Source organism: Nerophis ophidion, linkage group LG20, assembly GCF_033978795.1.
Source record: "Nerophis ophidion isolate RoL-2023_Sa linkage group LG20, RoL_Noph_v1.0, whole genome shotgun sequence".
Lineage (NCBI taxonomy): Eukaryota > Metazoa > Chordata > Actinopteri > Syngnathiformes > Syngnathidae > Nerophis > Nerophis ophidion.
Window position 1 is genome coordinate 20,823,990 of NC_084630.1, and position 21,030 is coordinate 20,845,019.

At 43.5% G+C, this 21,030-nt stretch overlaps 1 protein-coding gene across 1 annotated transcript in view; it reads left to right on the forward strand.

Moving 5' to 3' along the window:
* tacr3a (tachykinin receptor 3a) overlaps positions 1–21,030 on the forward strand; it is a 121,006-nt gene that overhangs the window by 84,302 nt on the left and 15,674 nt on the right. Inside the window, exon 4 of the mRNA XM_061880687.1 lies at positions 13,018–13,214. Within this exon, the coding sequence (XP_061736671.1) occupies positions 13,018–13,214 (197 nt within the window). The remainder of the gene's footprint in view (positions 1–13,017; positions 13,215–21,030) is intronic.

The following is a 21,030-nucleotide window of genomic DNA, read 5'->3' on the forward strand; positions in this document are numbered from 1 at the left end:
TGAAACATTGACGTAGATTCTACGTCGGTATTTAAACGTTGATTCAGCTTTCATTTTCAACCCAAATCCAACGTTATTTCAACACGGGAAAGTAACGTTGTTTCAACGTTGATTAAACGTCTCTGTTAGGTAGAAACTGAAAGTTGAATCAACGTTGAAACATTGACGTTGATTCAACGTTGGTATTTAAACGTTGATCCAACTTTCATTTTCAACCCAAATCCAACGTTATTTCAACACGGGAAAGTAACGTTGTTTCAAGGTTGATTAAACGTCTCTGTTAGGTAGAAACTGAAAGTTGAATCAACGTTGAAACATTGACGTTGATTCAACGTCGGTATTTAAACGTTGATCCAACTTTCATTTTCAACCCAAATTCAATGTTATTTCAACACGGGAAAGTAACGTTGTTTCAACGTTGATTAAACGTCTCTGTTAGGTAGAAACTGAAAGTTGAATCAACGTTGAAACATTGACGTTGATTCAACGTCGGTATTTAAACATTGATCCAACTTTCATTTTCAACCCAAATCGAACGTTGTTTCAACACGGGAAAGTAACGTTTCAACGTTAATTAAACGTGTTTGTGCCCACTGGGTATGTATGTATGTATATATATATATATATATATATATATATATATATATATATATATATATATATATATATATATATATATATATATATATATATATATAATCAATGTTTATTTACATAGCTCTAAATCACAAGTATCTCAAAGGGCTGCACAAGCCACAACGACATCTTCGGTTCAGATCGCACACAAGGGCAAGGAAAAACTCACAACCCAGTGGAATGTCAATGAGAATGACTTTGAGAAACCTTGGAGAACACCGCAGATGTGGGTGACCCCCACCTCCTCTTTAGGGGGACCGGATGCAAGGACATCGAGTGGGTCTAACATAAAAGTGAGAGTCCAGTCCATAGTGGATCTAACATAATAGTGAGAGTCCAGTCCATAGTGGATCTAACATAATATTGTGACAGTCCAGTCCTTAGTGGATTTAACATAATAGTGAGAGTCCAGTCCATAGTGAATCTAACATAATATAGTGAGAGTCCAGTCCATAGTGGATCTAACATAATAGTGAGAGTCCAGTCCATAGTGAATCTAACGTAATAGTGAGAGTCCAGTCCATAGTGGATCCAACATAATAGTGAGAGTCCAGTCCATAGTGGATCTAACATAATAGTCGGAGTCCAGTCCTTAGTGAATTTAACATAATAGTGAAGATGAAGATAATTATATTTATATAGCGCTTTTCTCTAGTGACTCAAAGCGCTTTACATAGTGAAACCCAATATCAATAGTGAGAGTCCAGTCCATAGTGGATCTAACATAATAGTGAGAGTCCAGTCCATAGTGGATCTAACATAATAGTGAGAGTCCAGTCCATAGTGGATCTAACATAATATTGTGAGAGTCCAGTCCATAGTGGATTTAACATAATAGTGAGAGTCCAGTCCATAGTGGATCTAACATAATAGTTTGAGAGTCCAGTCCATAGTGGATCTAACATAATAGTGAGGGTCCAGTCCATAGTGGGGCCAACAGGAGACCATCCCGAGCGGAGACGGGTCAGCAGTGCAGAGATGTCCCCAACCGATGCACAGGCGAGCGGTCCACCCCGGGTCCTGACTCTGAACAGCCAGCACTTCATCCATGGCCACCGGACCTCTGCCACCCCTTCCACAAGAGAGAGGGGAGCAGAGCAGAAAAGAAAAGAAACAGCAGATCAACTGGTCTAAAAAGAGGGTGTATTTAAAGGCTCAAATGAGTTTTAAGATAGGGCTTAAAATGCTTCTACTGAGGTAGCATCTCTATCTGTTACCGGGAGGGCATTTCAGAGTACTGGAGCCCCAGTAGAAAACACTCTATTGCCCGCAGACTTTTTTTGTATGTATGTATATATGTATTTATATATCATATATGTATGTATATATAATATATATAGATGTATGTGTATATATATATATATATATATATATATATATATATATATATATATATATATATATATATATATATATATATATCCTGTTTATATATATATATACATACTGTATATACACTATAGTGGTTTGAAGGTGTGCAGATTTTTTTACAAAATTTGATACTTGAGTGGAGGCTAGAACCAATTATTCATATTTACATTGACTCATATGTGGAACTCTGCTTCACTACACGAATGTTTCGTTTGGCCAACCACGTTGAAAATCCAATTAAATTTAAAAAGTTGGCTTCCACTATTAAAGGGGAACATTATCACAATTTCTAAAGGGTTAAAAACAATAAAAAATCAGTTCCCAGTGGCTTGTTGTATTTTTTGAAGTTTTTTTCAAAATTTTACCGGTCTCGGAATATCCCTAAAAAAAAGTTTAAAGTGTTTGATTTTCGCTATTTGCGATGCGACTATCCATTTCCCTGTGACGTCATACAGTGCTGCCAATGTAAACAAACAATGGCGAATAGCACAGCAAGATATAGCGACATTAGCTGGGATTCAGACTCGGATTTCAGCGGTTTAAGCAATTCAACAGATTACGCATGTATTGAAACGGATGGTTGGAGTATGAAAGTATTGAAGAAGAAACTGAAGCTATTGAGCGAATAGCTATTGATGCTATTCATAGCCATAGCATTACTGAATAGCTGCGTTAGCATCGCCGGTAAAATTTGCGGACCAAACGATCAGGACTTCCGCATTTTGTGATAATGGAGCAACTTAAATCCGTCGATTGGTAAGTGTTTTTTTCGCATTAAATGTGGGTGGAAGGAAACGTAATATAGTTGCAAATGCATCTGCAGGTTATCCATACATCTCTGTGCCATGTCTGCTTTAGCACCGCCGGTACATAGCATGTTAGCATCGATTAGCATAGCATGTTAGCATCGATTAACTGGCTGTCAACATCAACAAAACTCACCTTAGTGATTTCGTTGACTTTATCGTTGCAAATGCAACTGCAGGTTATCCATACACCTCTGTGCCATGTCGGCTTTAGCACCGCCGGTAAATAGCATGTTAGCGTCAATTAGCGTAGCATGTTAGCGTCGATTAGCGTAGCATGTTAGCATCGATTAGCTGGCAGTCACGCCGCGACCAAATATGTCTGATTAGCACATAAGTCAACAACATCAGCAAAACTCACCTTTGTGATTTTGTTGACTTTATCATTGCAAATGCATCTGCAAGTTATCCATACATCTCTGTGACATATCTGTCATCGCCGGTGAAAAGTGCAGACACTCTGGCACATTCAATGGGGGTCTGGCGGCAGACACTTTCACATCTTCGGGCCAGTGGTGCAACTTGAATCCCTCCCTGTTAGTGTTGTTACACCCTCCGACAACACACCGAAGAGGCATGATGTCTCCAAGGTTTCAAAAAATAGTCGGGAAAACAGAAAATAACAGAGCTGAGACCCAATGTTTACAATGTGTTGAAAATGAAAATGGCGGCTGTATTCCCTCGGCGACGTCACGTTCCGACGTCATCGCCTCCACAGCGATAAACAGAAAGGCGTTTAATTCGCCAAAATTCACCCATTTAGAGTTCGGAAATCGGTTAAAAAAATATAAATGGTCTTTTTTTTTGCAACATCAAGGTATATATTGATGCTTACATAGGGAGAAAGTCACTAAGCTGTGTAGTAAGTCCAAGAATCAATTGATCATGTTTGCCCTTTGTTGCTAATTTGGCACCTAAATGAAAGGTCTCCGGAGGTGTGACCTATCTGGTTACTTTTATAAACTCATTATTTCCATAGTGACTTTAAACATGACCTTTAAGCCACCCGCCCAATGGCAGCAGCAGGTTGCATAAAAGCCATTGAGGCTGAGCAAAATGTCAAGACAAAATGGAACATAGAGAAGGAGAATGCAGAAATATTGAAATTATTTTTTGGATTTGTTGTGTTTGTAAAAGAATGTTTGTATGACTTACTGTGAACCGTCTGTAGCTTTAATGCTAATGAGCTGGGTTTCTTTCGAAAAGAGTGTCGACACTTTATCACACAAAACTGTAAATCTGCAGTTGTTCAAAATAAATATGCTGTATCAGTGTTTCTTAACCATAGGGCCAGGGCCACCAACCAGGATCTGTGTGGGCCACAGCGGCAATTTGTTGTAATACCCTTTTCCACCACTTGTGGCAGTAATAACAATATCAAACAAAGAGAAGAAGTTTGGAGCTGAAGCCACATGCTAGCTTCTTAGCTAGCTTTAAAGTGTATGTTTAAACCTACAAATCATGGACTTTTGATGCCTTGCACCATCTTGTAAGTATGCTAACGTCATATATTCGCATGCTAATTTTAGCATGCTAACGTTTTATGCTAGCTTCTTAGCTAGCTTTAAAGTGTATGTTTGAACCTACAAATCATGGACTTTTGATGCCTTGCACCATTTTGTAAGTATGCTAACGTCATATATATGCATGCTAATTTTGGCATGCTAATGTTTTATGCTAGCTTCAAGGCTAGCTTTAAAGTGTATGTTTAAACCTACAAATCATGGACTTTTGATGCCTTGCGCCATTTTAGAAGGATTTTGACGTCTATTACATTTGCATGCTAATGTTAACATGCTAATATTTTATGCTAAATGTGTATTTTTAAACCTAAAAATGGAAGTATGCTGATGTATTTTATATTCGCATGGTAATGTTATTGTGCAACGTTTTATGCTAATTTTGTATGTTTGAATAAAAAATTCATGGATTTGGACATTTGGAGCCATCTTATAAGTTTGGCAGCATCTATTGGTCCCAGGCCAGAGGTCTAATAAAGGATAACAAATTATTTTAACAAATTATTTATTCATTTTAAAAAGTCCCACTTCTGCGGTCCTCTCCGAGGTTTCTCATTGTCCCATTGGGTTGAGTTTTTCCTGGCCCTATTGTGGGATCAGAACCGAGGATGTCGTTGTGGCTTGTACAGCCCTTTGAGACACTCGTTATTTAGGGCTTTTTAAATAAACATTGATTGATTGGTGGATAATGTTGTATTAACGGTTTCTAAGCTATTTATGACATAAAAATCAATCAATCAATGTTTATTCATATAGCCCCAAATCACAAATGTCTCAAAGGACTGCACAAATCATTACGACTACAACATCCTCGGAAGAACCCACAAAAGGGCAAGGAAAACTCACACCCAGTGGGCAGGGAGAATTCACATCCAGTGGGATGCCAGTGACAATGCTGACTATGAGAAACCTTGGAGAGGACCTCAGATGTGGGCAACCCCCCCTTATCTTATGATAATGTTCATTTCAGCTTTTTGGAGAATAGTTTCCATTTGGACTTGAAACCTTTCAAATAAACATTAAAAAAGATAGAATATAAACTTAACGTGTTTTGTTTCTTTGGTTTGTCTTGGTTTGAGTCGTGTCTAATTGGAAAATTGAAAGAAAGAACTAATAAATGTCAAGTTCCATCCATCCATCCATCATCTTCCGCTTATCCGAGGTCGGGTCGCGGGGGCAGCAGCCTAAGCAGGGAAGCCCAGACTTCCTTCTCCCCAGCCACTTCGTCCAGCTCTTCCCGGGGGATCCCGAGGCGTTCCCAGGCCAGCCGAGAGACATAGTCTTCCCAACGTGTCCTGGGTCTTCCCCGTGGCCTCCTACCGGTTGGACGTGCACTAAACACCTCCCTAGGGAGGCGTTCAGGTGGCATCCTGACCAGATGCCCGAGCTACCTCATCTGGCTCCTCTCGATGTGAAGGAGCAGCGGCTTTACTTTGAGTTCCTCCCGGATGGCAGAGCTTCTCACCCTATCTCTAAGGGAGAGCCCCGCCACCCGGTGGAGGAAACTCATTTCAGCCGATTGTACCCGTGATCTTGTCCTTTCGGTCATGACCCAAAGCTCATGACCATAGGTGAGGATGGGAACGTGGATCGACCGGTAAATTGAGAGCTTTGCCTTCCGGCTCAGCTCCTTTTTCACCACAACGGATCGGTACAACGTCCGCATTACTGAAGACGCCGCACCGATCCGCCTGTCGATCTCACGATCCACTCTTCCCCCACTCGTGAACAAGACTCCTAGGTACTTGAACTCCTCCACTTGGGGCAGGGTCTCCTCCCCAACCCGGAGATAGCACTCCACCCTTTTCCGGGCGAGAACCATGGACTCGGACTTGGAGGTGCTGATTCTCATTTCGGTCGCTTCACACTCGGCTGCAAACCGATCCAGTGAGAGCTGAAGATCCCGGCCAGATGAAGCCATCAGGACCAAGTCATCTGCAAAAAGCAGAGACCTAATCCTGCAGCCACCAAACCGGAACCCCTCAACGCCTTGACTGCGCCTAGAAATTCTGTCCATAAAAGTTATGAACAGAATGGGTGACAAAGGACAGCCTTGGCGGAGTCCAACCCTCACTGGAAACGTGTCCGACTTACTGTCAGCAATGCGGACCAAGCTCTGACACTGATCATACAGGGAGCGGACCGCCACAATAAGACAGTCCAGTACCCCATACTCTTTGAGCACTCCCCACAGGACTTCCCGAGGGACACGGTCGAATGCCTTCTCCAAGTCCACAAAGCACATCTAGACTGGTTGGGCAAACTCCCATGCACCCTCAAGAACCCTGCCGAGAGTATAGACCTGGTCCACAGTTCCACGACCAAGACAAAAACCACACTGTTCCTCCTGAATCCGAGGTTCGACTATCCGGCGTAGCCTCCTCTCCAGTACACCTGAATAAACCTTACCGGGAAGGCTGAGGAGTGTGATCCCACGATAGTTGGAACACACCCTCCGGTCCCCCTTCTTAAAGAGAGGAACCACCACCCCGGTCTGCCAATCCAGAGGTACCGCCCCCGATGTCCACGCGATGCTGCAGAGTCTTGTCAACCAAGACAACCCCACAGCATCCAGAGCCTTAAGGAACTCCGGGCGGGTCTCATCTACCCCCGGGGCCTTGCCGCCGAGGAGTTTTTTAACTACCTCAGCAACCTCAGCCCCAGAAATAGAAGAACCCACCACAGATTCCCCAGGCACCGCTTCCTCAAAGGAACACGTGTTGGTGGGATTGAGGAGGTCTTCGAAGTATTCCCTCCACCGATCCACAACATCCGCAGTCGAAGTCAGCAGAACACCATCCGCACCATACACGGTGTTGGTAGTGCACCGCTTCCCCTTCCTGAGGCGGCGTATGGTGGTCCAGAATTGCTTCGAAGCCGTCCGGAAGTTGTTTTCCATGGCTTCCCCGAACTCTTCCCATGGCCGAGTTTTTGCCTCCGCGACCGCTAAAGCTGCACACCGCTTGGCCCGTCGGTACCCATCCATTGCCTCCGGAGTCCTATGAGCCAAAAGAACCCGATAGGACTCCTTCTTCAGCTTGACGGCATCCCTCACTGCTGGTGTCCACCAACGGGTTCTGGGATTACCGCCACGACAGGCACCAACAACCTTGCTGCCACAGCTCCAATCGGCCGCCTCGACAATAGAGGTACGGAACATGGTCCACTCGGACTCAATGTCCCGCACCTCCCTCGTGACATGTTCAAAGTTCTTCCGGAGGTGGGAGTTGAAATTCTCTCTGACAGGAGACTCTGCCAGACGTTCCCAGCAGACCCTCACAATGCGCTTGGGCCTGCCAGGTCTGTCCGGCATCCTCCCCCACCATCGCAGCCAACTCACCACCAGGTGGTGATCGGTAGAAAGCTCCGCCCCTCTCTTCACCCGAGTGTCCAAAACATAAGGCCGCAAATCCGAATTACAAAGTCGATCATGGAACTGCGGCCTAGGGTGTCCTGGTGCCAAGTGCACATGTGGACACCCTTATGTTTGAACATGGTGTTTGTTATGGACAATCCGTGACGAGCACAAAAGTCCAATAACAAAACACCACTCGGGTTTAGATCCGGGCGGCCATTCTTCCCAATCACGCCTCTCCAGGTTTCACTGTCGTTGCCAACATGAGCGTTGAAGTCCCCCAGTAGGACAAGGGAATCACCCGGGGGAGCACTTTCCAGTACTCCCTCGAGTGTACCCAAAAAGGGTGGGTACTCTGAACTGCTGTTTGGTGCGTAAGCACAAACAACAGTCAGGACCCGTCCCCCCACCCGAAGGCGGAGGGAAGCTACCCTCTCGTCCACTGGGTTGAACTCCAACCAAAGACTTCTATGGAATTACAACAAAATGGACTCAGATTTCCCTTGCCCGGACGCGGGTCACCGGGGCCCCGCTCTGGAGCCAGGCCCGGAGTTGGGGCACGATGGCGAGCGCCTGGTGGCCGGGCCTGTCCCCATGGGGCCCGGCCGGGCACAGCCCGAAGAGGCAACGTGGGTCATCCCTCCAATGGGCTCACCACTCATAGGAGGGGCCATAGAGGTCGGGTGCATTGTGAGCTGGGCGGCAGCCGAAGGCAGGGCACTTGGCGGTCCGATCCTCGGCTACAGAAGCTAGCTCTTGGGACGTGGAACGTTACCTCACTGGGGGGGAAGGAGCCTGAGCTAGTGCGCGAGGTAGAGAAGTTCCGGCTGGATATAGTCGGACTCACCTCGACGCACAGCAAGGGCTCTGGAACCAGTTCTCTCGAGAAGGACTGGACTCTCTTCCACTCTGGCGTTGCCGGCAGTGAGAGGCGACGGGCTAGGTTGGCAATTCTTGTTGCCCCCCGGCTCAAAGCCTGCACGTTGGAGTTCAATGTCAAGTTTGTCTAACATTAAATCCAGAGTTTTCATACTTGAAATTATTTAGTTTTTAACGTGCATATATTTGAGCCCAACTTTTTCTCCAGCGGAACGTGAATTTTCAGTCACGTCCGTATCCTCTCTCTCCTCCTGCTCCCAGCCGCTAACTGTTAAAGACAACTGATTATTAGACTACCACGTAGCACCTGTGAAATCTAATCACCTGCCATCCGTGTCTCGCCCTCAGCATTGCCACGCCTATCATGTTGGATTCACTATGGACTGGACTCTCACTATCATGTTAGGTCCACTATGGACTGGACTCTCACTATTATGTTAGATACACTATGGACTGGACTCACAATCTTATGTTAGATCCACTATGGACTGGACTCTCACTATTATGTTAGATCCACTATGGACTGGACTCTCACTATTATGTTAGATCCACTATGGACTGGACTCTCACTATTATGTTGGATCCACTATGGACTGTACTCACAATATTATGTTAGATCCACTATGGACTGGACTCTCACTATTATGTTGGATCCACTATGGACTGGACTCTCACTATTATGTTAGATCCACTATGGACTGTACTCTCACTATTATGTTAGATCCACTATGTACTGGACTCTCACTATCATGTTAGATACACTATGGACTGGACTCTGACTATTATGTTAGATCAACTATGGACTGGACTCTCACTATTATGTTAGATCCACTATGGACTGGACTCCCACTATTATGTTGGATCCACTATGGACTGGACTCACAATATTATGTTAGATCCACTATGGACTGGACTCTCACTATTATGTTAGATCCACTATGGACTGGACTCTTACTATTATGTTAGATCCACTATGGACTGTACTCTCACTATTATGTTAGATCCACTATGTAATGGACTCTCACTATCATGTTAGATACACTATGGACTGGACTCTGACTATTATGTTAGATCAACTATGGACTGGAATCTCACTATTATGTTAGATCCACTATGGACTGGACTCTCACTATTATGTCAGATCCACTATGGACTGGACTCTTACTCTATTATGTTATATCCACTATGGACTGGACTCTCACTATTATGTTAGATCCACTATGGACTGGACTCACAATATTATGTTGGATCCACTATGGACTGGACGTTTACAATATAATTTTTGATCCACTATGGACTGGACTCACACTATTACGTTAGATCCACTATGGACTGGACTCACACTATTATGTTAGATCCACTATGGACTGGACTGTCACTATTATGTTAGATCCACTATGGACTGGACTCACACTATTATGTTAGATCCACTATGGACTGGACTCACACTATTATGTTAGATCCACTATGGACTGGACTCTCACTATTATGTTAGATCCACTATGGACTGGACTCAAAATATTATGTTTGATCCACTATGGACTGGACTGTCACTATTATGTTAGATCCACTATGGACTGGACACACACTATTATGTTAGATCCACTATGGACTGGACTCTCACTATTATGTTAGATCCACTATGGACTGGACTGGACTCACACTATTATGTTAGATCCACTATCTGTGTTGGCCCTGCAATGAGGTGGCGACTTGTCCAGGGTGTACACTGCCTTCCGCCCGATTGTAACCCCCCGCGACCCCGAAAGGGAATAAGCGTTAGAAAATGGATGGCACTATGGACTGGACTCTCACTATTATGTTAGATCCACTATGGACTGGAATCTCACTATTATATTAGATCCACTATGGACTGGACTCTTACACTATTATGTTAGATCCATTATGGACTGGACTCACACTATTATGTTAGATCCATTATGGACTGGACTCTCACTATTATGTTAGATCCACTATGGACTGGACTCTCACTATTATGTTAGATCCATCGTGGACTGGACTCTCACTATTATGTTAGATCCACTATGGACTGGACTATCACTATTGTGTTAGATCCACTATGGACTGGACTCTCTCTAGTATGTAAGAATTACTATGGACTAGACTCACCGACTGACTGCGTTATAAATGTTTAGCCGCCACCTCGAAAACTTTACAGTTTGTTTTCACTCCATTAGCAGACCTCCAAACAGAAGGCGCAGCGGTTTCTGTTTACATTTCAGGAGAGACACTCTCAGACGTCTGTTTTGTCTCTGAGAAGGCCCATGGTGTCCACAGGGAGTGTTTTTTCCAGGGATATGGCAAGTGTCGAAGGGGCTGGTCGGCAAGATGGAGAGTTGGGGCCAGCTGAAAAACATGGCCGTGTTCCTGTAGAACCCACATGGATTGATCATGTTACGCCTGCACTGGATGTGACTTTAAGGTTTTACTACTTAAGTATAAAATACTACACGGTCTAGCTCCATCCTATCTTGCCGATTGTATTGTACCATATGTCCCGGCAAGAAATCTGCCTTCAAAGAACTCCGGCTTATTAGGGATTCCCAGAGCCCAAAAAAAGTATAGAGCGTTTTCTACTGGGGCTCCAGTACTCTAGAGTGTTCTCCCGGTAACAGTTAGAGATGCTACCTCAGTAGAAGCATTTAAGTCCCATTTTAAAACTTATTTGTATAGTCTAGCCTTTAAATAGACTCCCTTTTTAGACCAGTTGATCTGCCGCTTCTTTTCTTTTCCGCCCTGCCCCCCTCTCCCTTGTGGAAGGGGAGGCACAGGTCTGGTGGCCATGTATGAAGTGCTGGATGTCCAGAGTCGGGACCCGGGGTGGACCGCTCGCCTGTGCAAGAGTTGGGGACATCTCTGCGCTGCTGACCCGTCTCCGCTTGGGATGGTCATCTGCTGGCCCCACTATGGACTGGACTCTCACTATTGGGGACGGCGTGGCGCAGTGGGAGAGTGGCCCTGCGCAACGCGAGGGTCCCTGGTTCAATCCCCACCTAGTACCAACCTCGTCACGTCTGTTGTGTCCTGAGCAAGACACTTCACCCTTGCTCGTGATGGGTGCTGGTTGGCGCCTTGCATGGCAGCTCCCTCCATCAGTGTGTGAATGTGTGTGTGAATGGGTAAATGTGGAAGTAGTGTCAAAGCGCTTTGAGTACCTTGAAGGTAGAAAAGCGCTATACAAGTACAACCCATTTATCATTTATTTATTTATTATGTTAGATCCACTATGGAGTGGACCCTCATTATTATGTTAGATCAACTATGGACTGGACTCTCACTATTATGTTAGATCTACTATGGACTGGACTCTCACTATTATGCTAGATCCAGTAGGGACTGGACTCTCACTATTAAGTTAGATCCACTATGGACTGAACTCTCACACTATTATGTTAAATCCACTATGGACTGGACTCTCACATTATTATGTTAGATCCACTAAGGACTGGGCCCTCACAATATTATGTTAGATCCACTATGGACTGGACTCTCACTATTATGTTAGATCTACTATGGACTGGACTCTCACATTATTATGTTGGATCCACTATGGACTGGACTCTCACTATTATGTTAGATCCACTATGGACTGGACCCTCACAATATTATGTTAGATCCACTATGGACTGGACTCTCACTATTATGTTAGATCTACTAAGGACTGGACTCTCACTATTATGTTAGATCCACTATGGACTGGACCCTCACTATTATGTTAGATCCACTATGGACTGGACCCTCACTATTATGTTAGATCCACTATGGACTGGACTCTCACACTATTATGTTAGATCCAGGATAGACTGGACTCTCACTATTATCTCACCATCATCTCCGGTGGGCCGGAACTATGGACTGGACCCTCACTGTCATGTTAGATCCTGTATGGACTGGACCCTCACTTTTATGTTGGATCCACTATTGACTGGACTCTCACTATTATGTAAGATCCACTATGGACTGGACTCTCACTATTATGTTAGATCCACTATGGACTGGACTCTCACTATTATGTTAGATCCACTATGGACTGGACTTCAACAATATTATGTTAGATCCACTATGGACTGGACTTTCACAATATTATGTTAGCTCCACTATGGACTGGACTTCCACAATATTATGTTAGACCCACTCGTCGTCCATTGCATCCGGTCTCCTTTAAAGGAGAGGGTTCACCCACATCTGCGGTCCTCTCCAAGGTTTTTCATAGTCATTCACATTGACGTCCCACTGGGTTGTGAGTTTTTCCTTGCTCTGATGTGGGATCCGAATCGAGGATGTCGTTGTGGCTTGTGCAGCCCTTTGAGACACTGGTGATTTAGGGCTATATAAATAAACATTGATTGATTGATTGATTGATTGATTGGATTACACAGCAACGGGACACAGTCCTAACCCGGCCTCCTGTTTTGTTTTCACCCGGCAGGTTGTGAAGATGATGATCATCGTCTTGGTGACCTTTGCCCTCTGCTGGCTGCCCTATCACATCTACTTCATAGTGACGGGCCTCAAAAAGCAGCTGATCAAGTGGAAGTCCATCCAGCAGGTCTACCTGTCGGTGCTGTGGCTGGCCATGAGCTCCACCATGTACAACCCCATCATCTACTGCTGCCTCAACAGCAGGTAGGAGGGACACACGCCCGTTTCATGTCTTCCTTTGAGCCATATTTCCCGCATCTACTTTGTTTTAGCAATCAAGACTATTACGGTTGTTTTTTACCTTCTTTGTGCGGACATTGTTGATCCTCATGTCATGTTCGACTGTACATTGTCTTTGCTTCACAGTAAGTCTTTGCTGTCGTCCAGCATTCTGTTTTTGTTAACTTTGTAGCCAGTTCAGTTTTAGTTTTGTTCTGCATAGTCTTCCCTAACCTTCAATGCCTTTTCTTAAGGGCACCCACCTTTTGCTTATTTTTGGTTTAAGCAATAGACACCTTTTTACCTGCACCCTGCCTCCCGCTGTTTCCCACATTTACAAGATAGATAGATAGGAAGATAAGTAGGTCTTTATTGTCATTGCAGCAAGTACAAACCCCGTTTCCATATGAGTTGGGAAATTGTGTTAGATGTAAATATAAACGGAATACAATGATTTGCAAATCATTTTCAACCCATATTCAGTTGAATATGCTACAAAGACAACATATTTGATGTTCAAACTGATAAACTTTGCAATTAATCATTAACTTTAGAATTTGATGCCGGCAACACGTGACAAAGAAGTTGGAAAAGGTGGCAATAAATACTGATAAAGTTGAGGAATGCTCATTAAACACGTATTTGGAACATCCCACAAGTGTGCAGGCTAATTGAGAACAGGTGGGTGCCATGATTGGGTATAAAAACAGCTTCCCAAAAAATGGTCAGTCTTTCACAAGAAAGGATGGGGCGAGGTACACCCCTTTGTCCACAACTGTGTGAGCAAATAGTCAAACAGTTTAAGAACAACGTTTCTCAAAGTGCAATTGCAAGAAATTTAGGGATTTCAACATCTACGCTCCGTAATTTCATCAAAAGTTTTAAAGAATCCGGAGTAATCACTCCACGTAAGCAGCATGGCCGGAAACCAACATTGAATGACCGTGACCTTCGATCCCTCAGACGGAACTGTATCAAAAACCGACATCCATCAATCTCTAAAGGATATCACCACATGGGCTCAGGAACACTTCAGAAAACCACTGTCACTAAATACAGTTTGTCGCTACATCTGTAAGTGCAAGTTAAAGCTCTACTATGCAATGCGAAAGCCATTTATCAACAACATCCAGAAACGCTGCCGGCTTCACTGGGCCCGAGATCATCTAAGATGGACTGATGCAAAGTGGAAAAGTGTTTTGTGGTCTGACGAGTCCACGTTTCAAATTGTGTTTGGAAATATTCAACATCTTGTCATGCGGACCAAAGGGGAAGCGAACCATCCAGGCTGTTATTGACACAAAGTGCATTAGTGCCCAAGGCATGGGTAACTTACACATCTGTGAAGGCACCATTAACGCTGAAAGGTACATACAGGTTTTGGAACAACATATGCTGCCATCTAAGCGCCGTCTTTTTCATGGACGCCCCTGATTATTTCAGCCAGACAATGCCAAGCCACATTCAGCACTTGTTACAGCAACGTGGCTTTATAGTAAAAGAGTGCAGGTACTTTCCGGGCCGTCTGCAGTCCAGACCTGTCTCCCATGGAAAATGTGTGGCGCATTATGAAGCGTAAAATATGATAGCGGAGACCCCAGACTATTGAACGACTGAAGCTCTACATAAAACAAGAATGGGAAAGAATTCCACTTTCAAAGCTTCAACAATTAGTTTCCTCAGTTCCCAAACGTTTATTGAGTGTTGTTAAAAGAAAAGGTGATGTAACACAGTGGTGAACATGCCCTTTCCCAACTACTTTGGCACGTGTTGCAGCCATGAAATTCTAAGTTAATTATTATTTGCGAAAAAGAAAACAAAGTTTATGAGTTTGAACATCAAATATGTTGTCTTTGTAGTGCATTCAATTGAATATGAGTTGAAAAGGATTTGCAAATCATTGTATTCCGTTTATATTTACATCTAACACAATTTCCCAACTCATATGGAAACGGGGTTTGTACAATGAAATTTAGTCTTCTGCACAAACCTGTTCAATATGAGACAAAGAAACGCTGATGGGCGCCCCGTAAAAGATGGGGGAAAAGGTCAAACGCTGGGGAAGGATGAGTAAAAAAAAAAAAAAATCCAGACTGGACTCCTAAAGGGGCCCAGTCTGGAGTGGGAAAAAAACCTCCATAGCAAAGCACATATATACATATAACAACATATAGGTTGAGATATTTAGCAACAGAGGGAAGGGAGTGCGGGATCATGGTGGCAGGTCGCAGCTCTCAGGCGCTGACCAACCTTTCATCACCTCTATGGGATTTGTGTCAAGGGTGTTGGATTGGGGGGGTGGGGAGTGTATGTGTGGCGTATATTTTTTGGATGCATGTGTGTGTGTAAGCCTGCAGTTTGTCTCGGTTCCGCGGCCTTGATGTCGTGCAGTCGCTAGTCCAAATTCAACTACAACAAGTGTGTGTCCATGAGAGACAGGAAGGGAGTTTGCTGCACTGTCTTTGGAAAGCAATTAGCTACCGGCTGACACCTACTGATATGGAAGAGTATTGCACGGTTACTCTGCCGAGCTCTAAACAACACCCACACTCAACAACAACACATCATTTGCAGACTAGAATTACCGGTTTGCCAAAAATATTTTGAACCTAAATAGGTGAAATTAGATCATCTCCCACGGCACACCAGACTGTATCTCACCGCGGCACAGTGGTTGAAAAACACTGCTATATAGGAATCCACAGTGGTACCTCGGTTTTCACACACTGACACCCATGAGTCATTACTCTGAATAAAGTGCCCTTGACCGGGATCGAAACTGAAAGTTAACTTGGCGTGTACTAGGGTTGTCCCGATACCAACATTTTGGTACCGGTACCAAAATGTATTTCGATACTTTTCAGTACTTTTCTAAGTAAAGGGGACCACAAAAAATGGCAATATTGGCTTTATTTTAACTAAAGATGTCTGATATTATCGGACTGCCGATGTTATCGTCTGATAAATGCTTTAAAATGTAATATCAGAAATTATCGCTATCTGTTTCAAAAAGGAAATGTATGACTTTTCAAAATGCCGCTCTACGGAGTGGTACACATATGTAGGGAGAAGTACAGAGTGCCAGAAAAACCTTAAATTCACTGCCTTTTTGTGCCTGTCCAGTCACATAATATCTACGGCTTTTCACACACACAAGTGAATGCAACGCATACTTGGTCAACAGCCATACATGTCACACTGAGGGTGGCCGTATAAACAACTTTAACACTTACAAATATGCGGCACACTGTGAACCCACACCAAACAAGAATGACAAACACATTTCGGGAGAATATCTGCACCGTAACACAATCTAAACACAACAGAACAAATACCCAAAACCCCTTACAGCACTAACTCTTCCGGGACGCTGTTCGCCAGTCCTGATGTTTGTGTAAAATTTGGTGAGTTTTGAAGCATGTTAAGGGGGTCAAATTACAGCTGGAAGAGTCGGAATATTATTAATAAAACCTTAGAAATACAATAGGGTCCTCTGTCCCAAAGGGACATTCGGTCCGTAAAAATATGGGAGTTCCATGTTGGCATTTTTTTTTCATAACTTGAGTTGATTTATTTTGGAAAACCTTGTTACATTGTTTAATGCTAGGGTCTCTGACACGCGGCCCGCGAGACGTTATTTTGCGGCCCCTACCTTAATATGAAAGTTTAATGTTAGTGCGGCTCGCAAGTTTTATATGAATGGCGCTTGACATCGTTGTGTGCGGAGCTGAAGGAATCTACCAATCACGGTGTGGTATGTGGCTCTCGAGGGCAGAACATTGACGTCACTTGCATGATGCAAGCAAAGAAACGTTTTGCCGCTTTTCCACTAGACCCGCACACGCTCTTCTTCTCTTTCTCCCTCCCTCGCTCTCCCGCCTACTCGCTCTCTGTTACTGTGTGTCCCCCTCCTACCCGGGACAACAAGCTTCCGTAGCACTCCGCCGAAGGACCCAGGGACAATACAAAACGGTGATGCACTGGACCTCAGCGCTGATACTCCGACAGAGAGTTGCTGGCCGAATCGGACGTGTAACACGTTAGTCACGATGTTAGCGTGTTTGGGGATTAATTGTGCTACCGCAACTGTAAATTCCACGGCGAGAAAACCCACCCTCCCGTTAGCTCCAGACAGAGAAGATTTTTGTTATTTTGGTCCAAAATTGCTCTTTCAACGTTCTGGGTTGCCTACCCTTGCGTGAGTGGAAAAGCAACAAATGAGTGAAAGCGACAGAAACGTTGCCATGGAGACAAGGGTTTTCTTACGTGCCTGGCTGCGGTCACAGCGCGACACCTGTCCGTCAGTAATAACAGTGCCCGATAACCTGGACCATTTCAAACCGTTATTTGTTTTTATTATTTAATTTGCATTGCCTCACATTACTTAATTCTCATTTTGTTCATATATATTTAGATTTTATTTTGTGTTCAAATTAGAAATAAAGACATTTAAAAATATATTTTTTAAGAAATCTTTTCTTGTGGCCCAGCCTCACCCAGACTCTGCATCCTGTGGCCCCCAGGTGAAATAAGTTTGATTCCCCCGGTTTATGCATCCAGCGGGGCATCACAACAAAAATGAGGCATAATGATGTGTTCATTCCACCACTGTATATATTGGTATCGGTTGATATCGGAATCTGTAATTAAGAGTTGGACAATATCGGATACGTTTTGTTGCGGCTCCCACCTTGATCTGAAAGTCTGATGTTAGTGTGGCCTGTGAGTTTTATATGACTGGCGCTTGACAGCGTTGTGTTAATTTGGCTCCAAAAGGGCTCTTTCAATGTTCTGGATTGCCTACCCCTGCAATAGTGGAAAAGCGGCAAATGAATGAAAGCGACAGAGACGTTGCCATGGAGACGAGGGTTACTTACATGCCTGGCTGCGGTCACACCGCGACACCTGTCCGCCAGTAATAACAGTCCCCGATAACTTGGACCAAAGAGATTTCCGATAATATTGGACTGCCGATGTTATCGGCCGATAAATGCCTTAAAAATGTAATATCGAAAATTATCGGTATCATTTTCAAAAAGTAAAATGTATGACTTTTTAAAATGCCGCTGTACAGAATGGTACACGGATGTAGGGAGAAGTACAGAGCGCCAATAAATCTTAAAGGAACTGCCTTTGCGTGCCTGACTCATTTACATAATATCTACGGCTTTTCACACACACACAAGTGAGTGCAAGGCATACTTGGTCAACAGCCATAAACGTCACACTGAGGGTGGCCGTAAAAACAACTTTAACACTGTTACAAATATGTGCCAAACTGTGAACCCACACCAAACAAGAATGAAAAGCACATTTCGGGAGAACATCCGCACCGTAACACAACATAAACACAACAGAACAAATACCCAGAACCCCTTGCAGCACTAACTCTTCCGGGACGCTGTTCGCCAGTCCTGATGTGTGTGTAAAATTTGGTGAGTTTTGAAGCATGTTAAGGTGGTCAAATTACAGCTCGAAGAGTCGGAATATTATTCATAAAACCTTAGAAATACAATAGGGTCCTCTGTCCCAAAGGGACATTTGGTCCCTAATGTTAGTGCGGCCCGCAAGTTTTATATGAATGGCGCTTAACCGCGTTGTGTGCGAAGCTGAAGGAATCTACCAATCACGGTGTGGTATGTGGCACTCGAGGGCGGAACATTGACGTCACTTTCGTGATGCAAGCAGAGAAACGTTTTGCCGCCTTTCCACTAGACCCACACATGCTCTTCCTCTCTCTCTCCCTCCCTCCCTTCCTCGCTCGCCCGCCTACTCGCTCTCTGTCACTGTGTGTCCCCTGACCCGGAGAGACAAGTTTCCGTAGCACTCCGCCGAAGGACCGAGGGTGGCCATAAAAACAACTTTAACACTGTTACAAATATGTGAAGTCACACCAAACAAGAATGACATACACAATTCGGGAGAACATCTGCACCGTAACACAATATAAACACAACAGAACAAATACCCAGAACCCCCTGCAGCACTAACTCTTCCGGGACGCTACAATATTTTCTTTTCGTACGGCCCAGCCTCACCCAGACTTTTCATCTAGTGGCCCCCAGGTGAATTGAATTTGAGACCCCTGCATTAAACAATGTAACAAGGTTTTCCAAAATAAATCAACTCAAGTTATAGAATAGAATAGAATAGAATAGAATAGAATACATCTTTATTGTCATTGTACATTGTACAATGAAATTGGATGCAAACTAATTTAGTGCAAAATCATACATAAAAACATAAGAACATAGATAAATAGATAAAAATACATAAAATACATAAAAATACCAAGCATACAGCTCACATGCACAGTCATTGTTATCTTGTCTTCAGCGACACTGGAAAAAGAAATGCCAACATGGCACTGCCATATTTATTATTGAAATCACAAAGTGCATTATTTTTTTGAACATGCCTAAAAAGAGCGGCTTGGAATTTGGGACATGCTCTCCCTGAGAGAGCATGAGGAGGTTGAGGTGGGCGGGGTTGAGATGGGGGATAGGGGTGGTGTATATTGTAGCGTCCCGGAAGAGTTAGTGCTGCAAGGGTTTCTGGGTATTTGTCCTGTTGTGTTTATGTTGTGTTATGGTGCGGATGTTCTGCCGAAATGCGTTTGTCATTCTTGTTTGGTGTGGGTTCACACATTTGTAACAGTGTTAAAGTTGTTTATACGGCCACCCTAAGTGTGACCTGTATGGCTGTTGACCAAGTATGACTCACTTGTGTGTGTGAAAAGCCGTTGATATTATGTGATAGGACCGGCATGCAAAGGCACCATTGTACTTCTCCTTCAAGTTTAATTAAGGCGGGACATTTTTATCATAGGGTTCACATTCATTTTACATTCACCCCCTTGAAAGGCATAGAAAATATTGTTTTACATCAGTGAGTGGCTGAAAATCAACAAAAACTAACACGCTCGAGTGAATAACATACTCCATTACAGAATAGCTTCATACGGCCTGCAAAAAAAAAGAAAACAATTTATAGTTTTTAATGACTGCACGCTACTGGAAAGAGAAACTACTTTGTGTATTATGTCTGCCTGTGTTGTCAGAGTGCATCGACTCGGAAAGAAGGACGTGCAGCACAGCGCAAAGCCAATAATTCGCCCTTCTTCTTTTATGCAGCCTGTCATTCATGTCCGACTACATTACCATAAGTATCGGAAATATGCTCCATTTTCCTTCCAAAGGCTAATGTCATTTATTCTTCATCAGTAAAATGGGGGCTTAAACAGGGGTGTCCAAACTTTTTCCACCGAGAGCAGCACGCTGATTAATGATAGTTTTTCAAAACCATCAGAGCTCCCCTCAATTTTGTCTAACATAAAAAAGGTCTCATTCATTAAAGTAGTGGTTCTCAACCTTTTTTCAGTGATGTACCCCTGTGATCATTTTTATTTAATTCAAGTACCCCCTTATCAGAGCAAAGCATTTTTGGTTGAAAAAAAGAGATAAAGAAGTAAAATACAGCACTATGTCATCAGTTTCTGATTTATTAAATGGTATAACAGTGCAAAATATTGCTCATTTGTAGTGGTCTTTCTTGAACTATTTGGAAAAAAAGGTATAAATATAACTAAAAACTTGTTGAAAAACAAACAAGTGATTTAGTTATGAATAAATATTTCTACACATAGAAGAAATCATCAACTTAAAGAGCCCTCTTTGGGGATTGTAATAGAGATCCATCTGGATTCATCAACTTCATTCTAAACATTTCTTTGCAAAAAAAAAATCTTTAACGTCAATATTTATGGAACATGTCCACAAAAAACTGAATATTGCATTGTTGC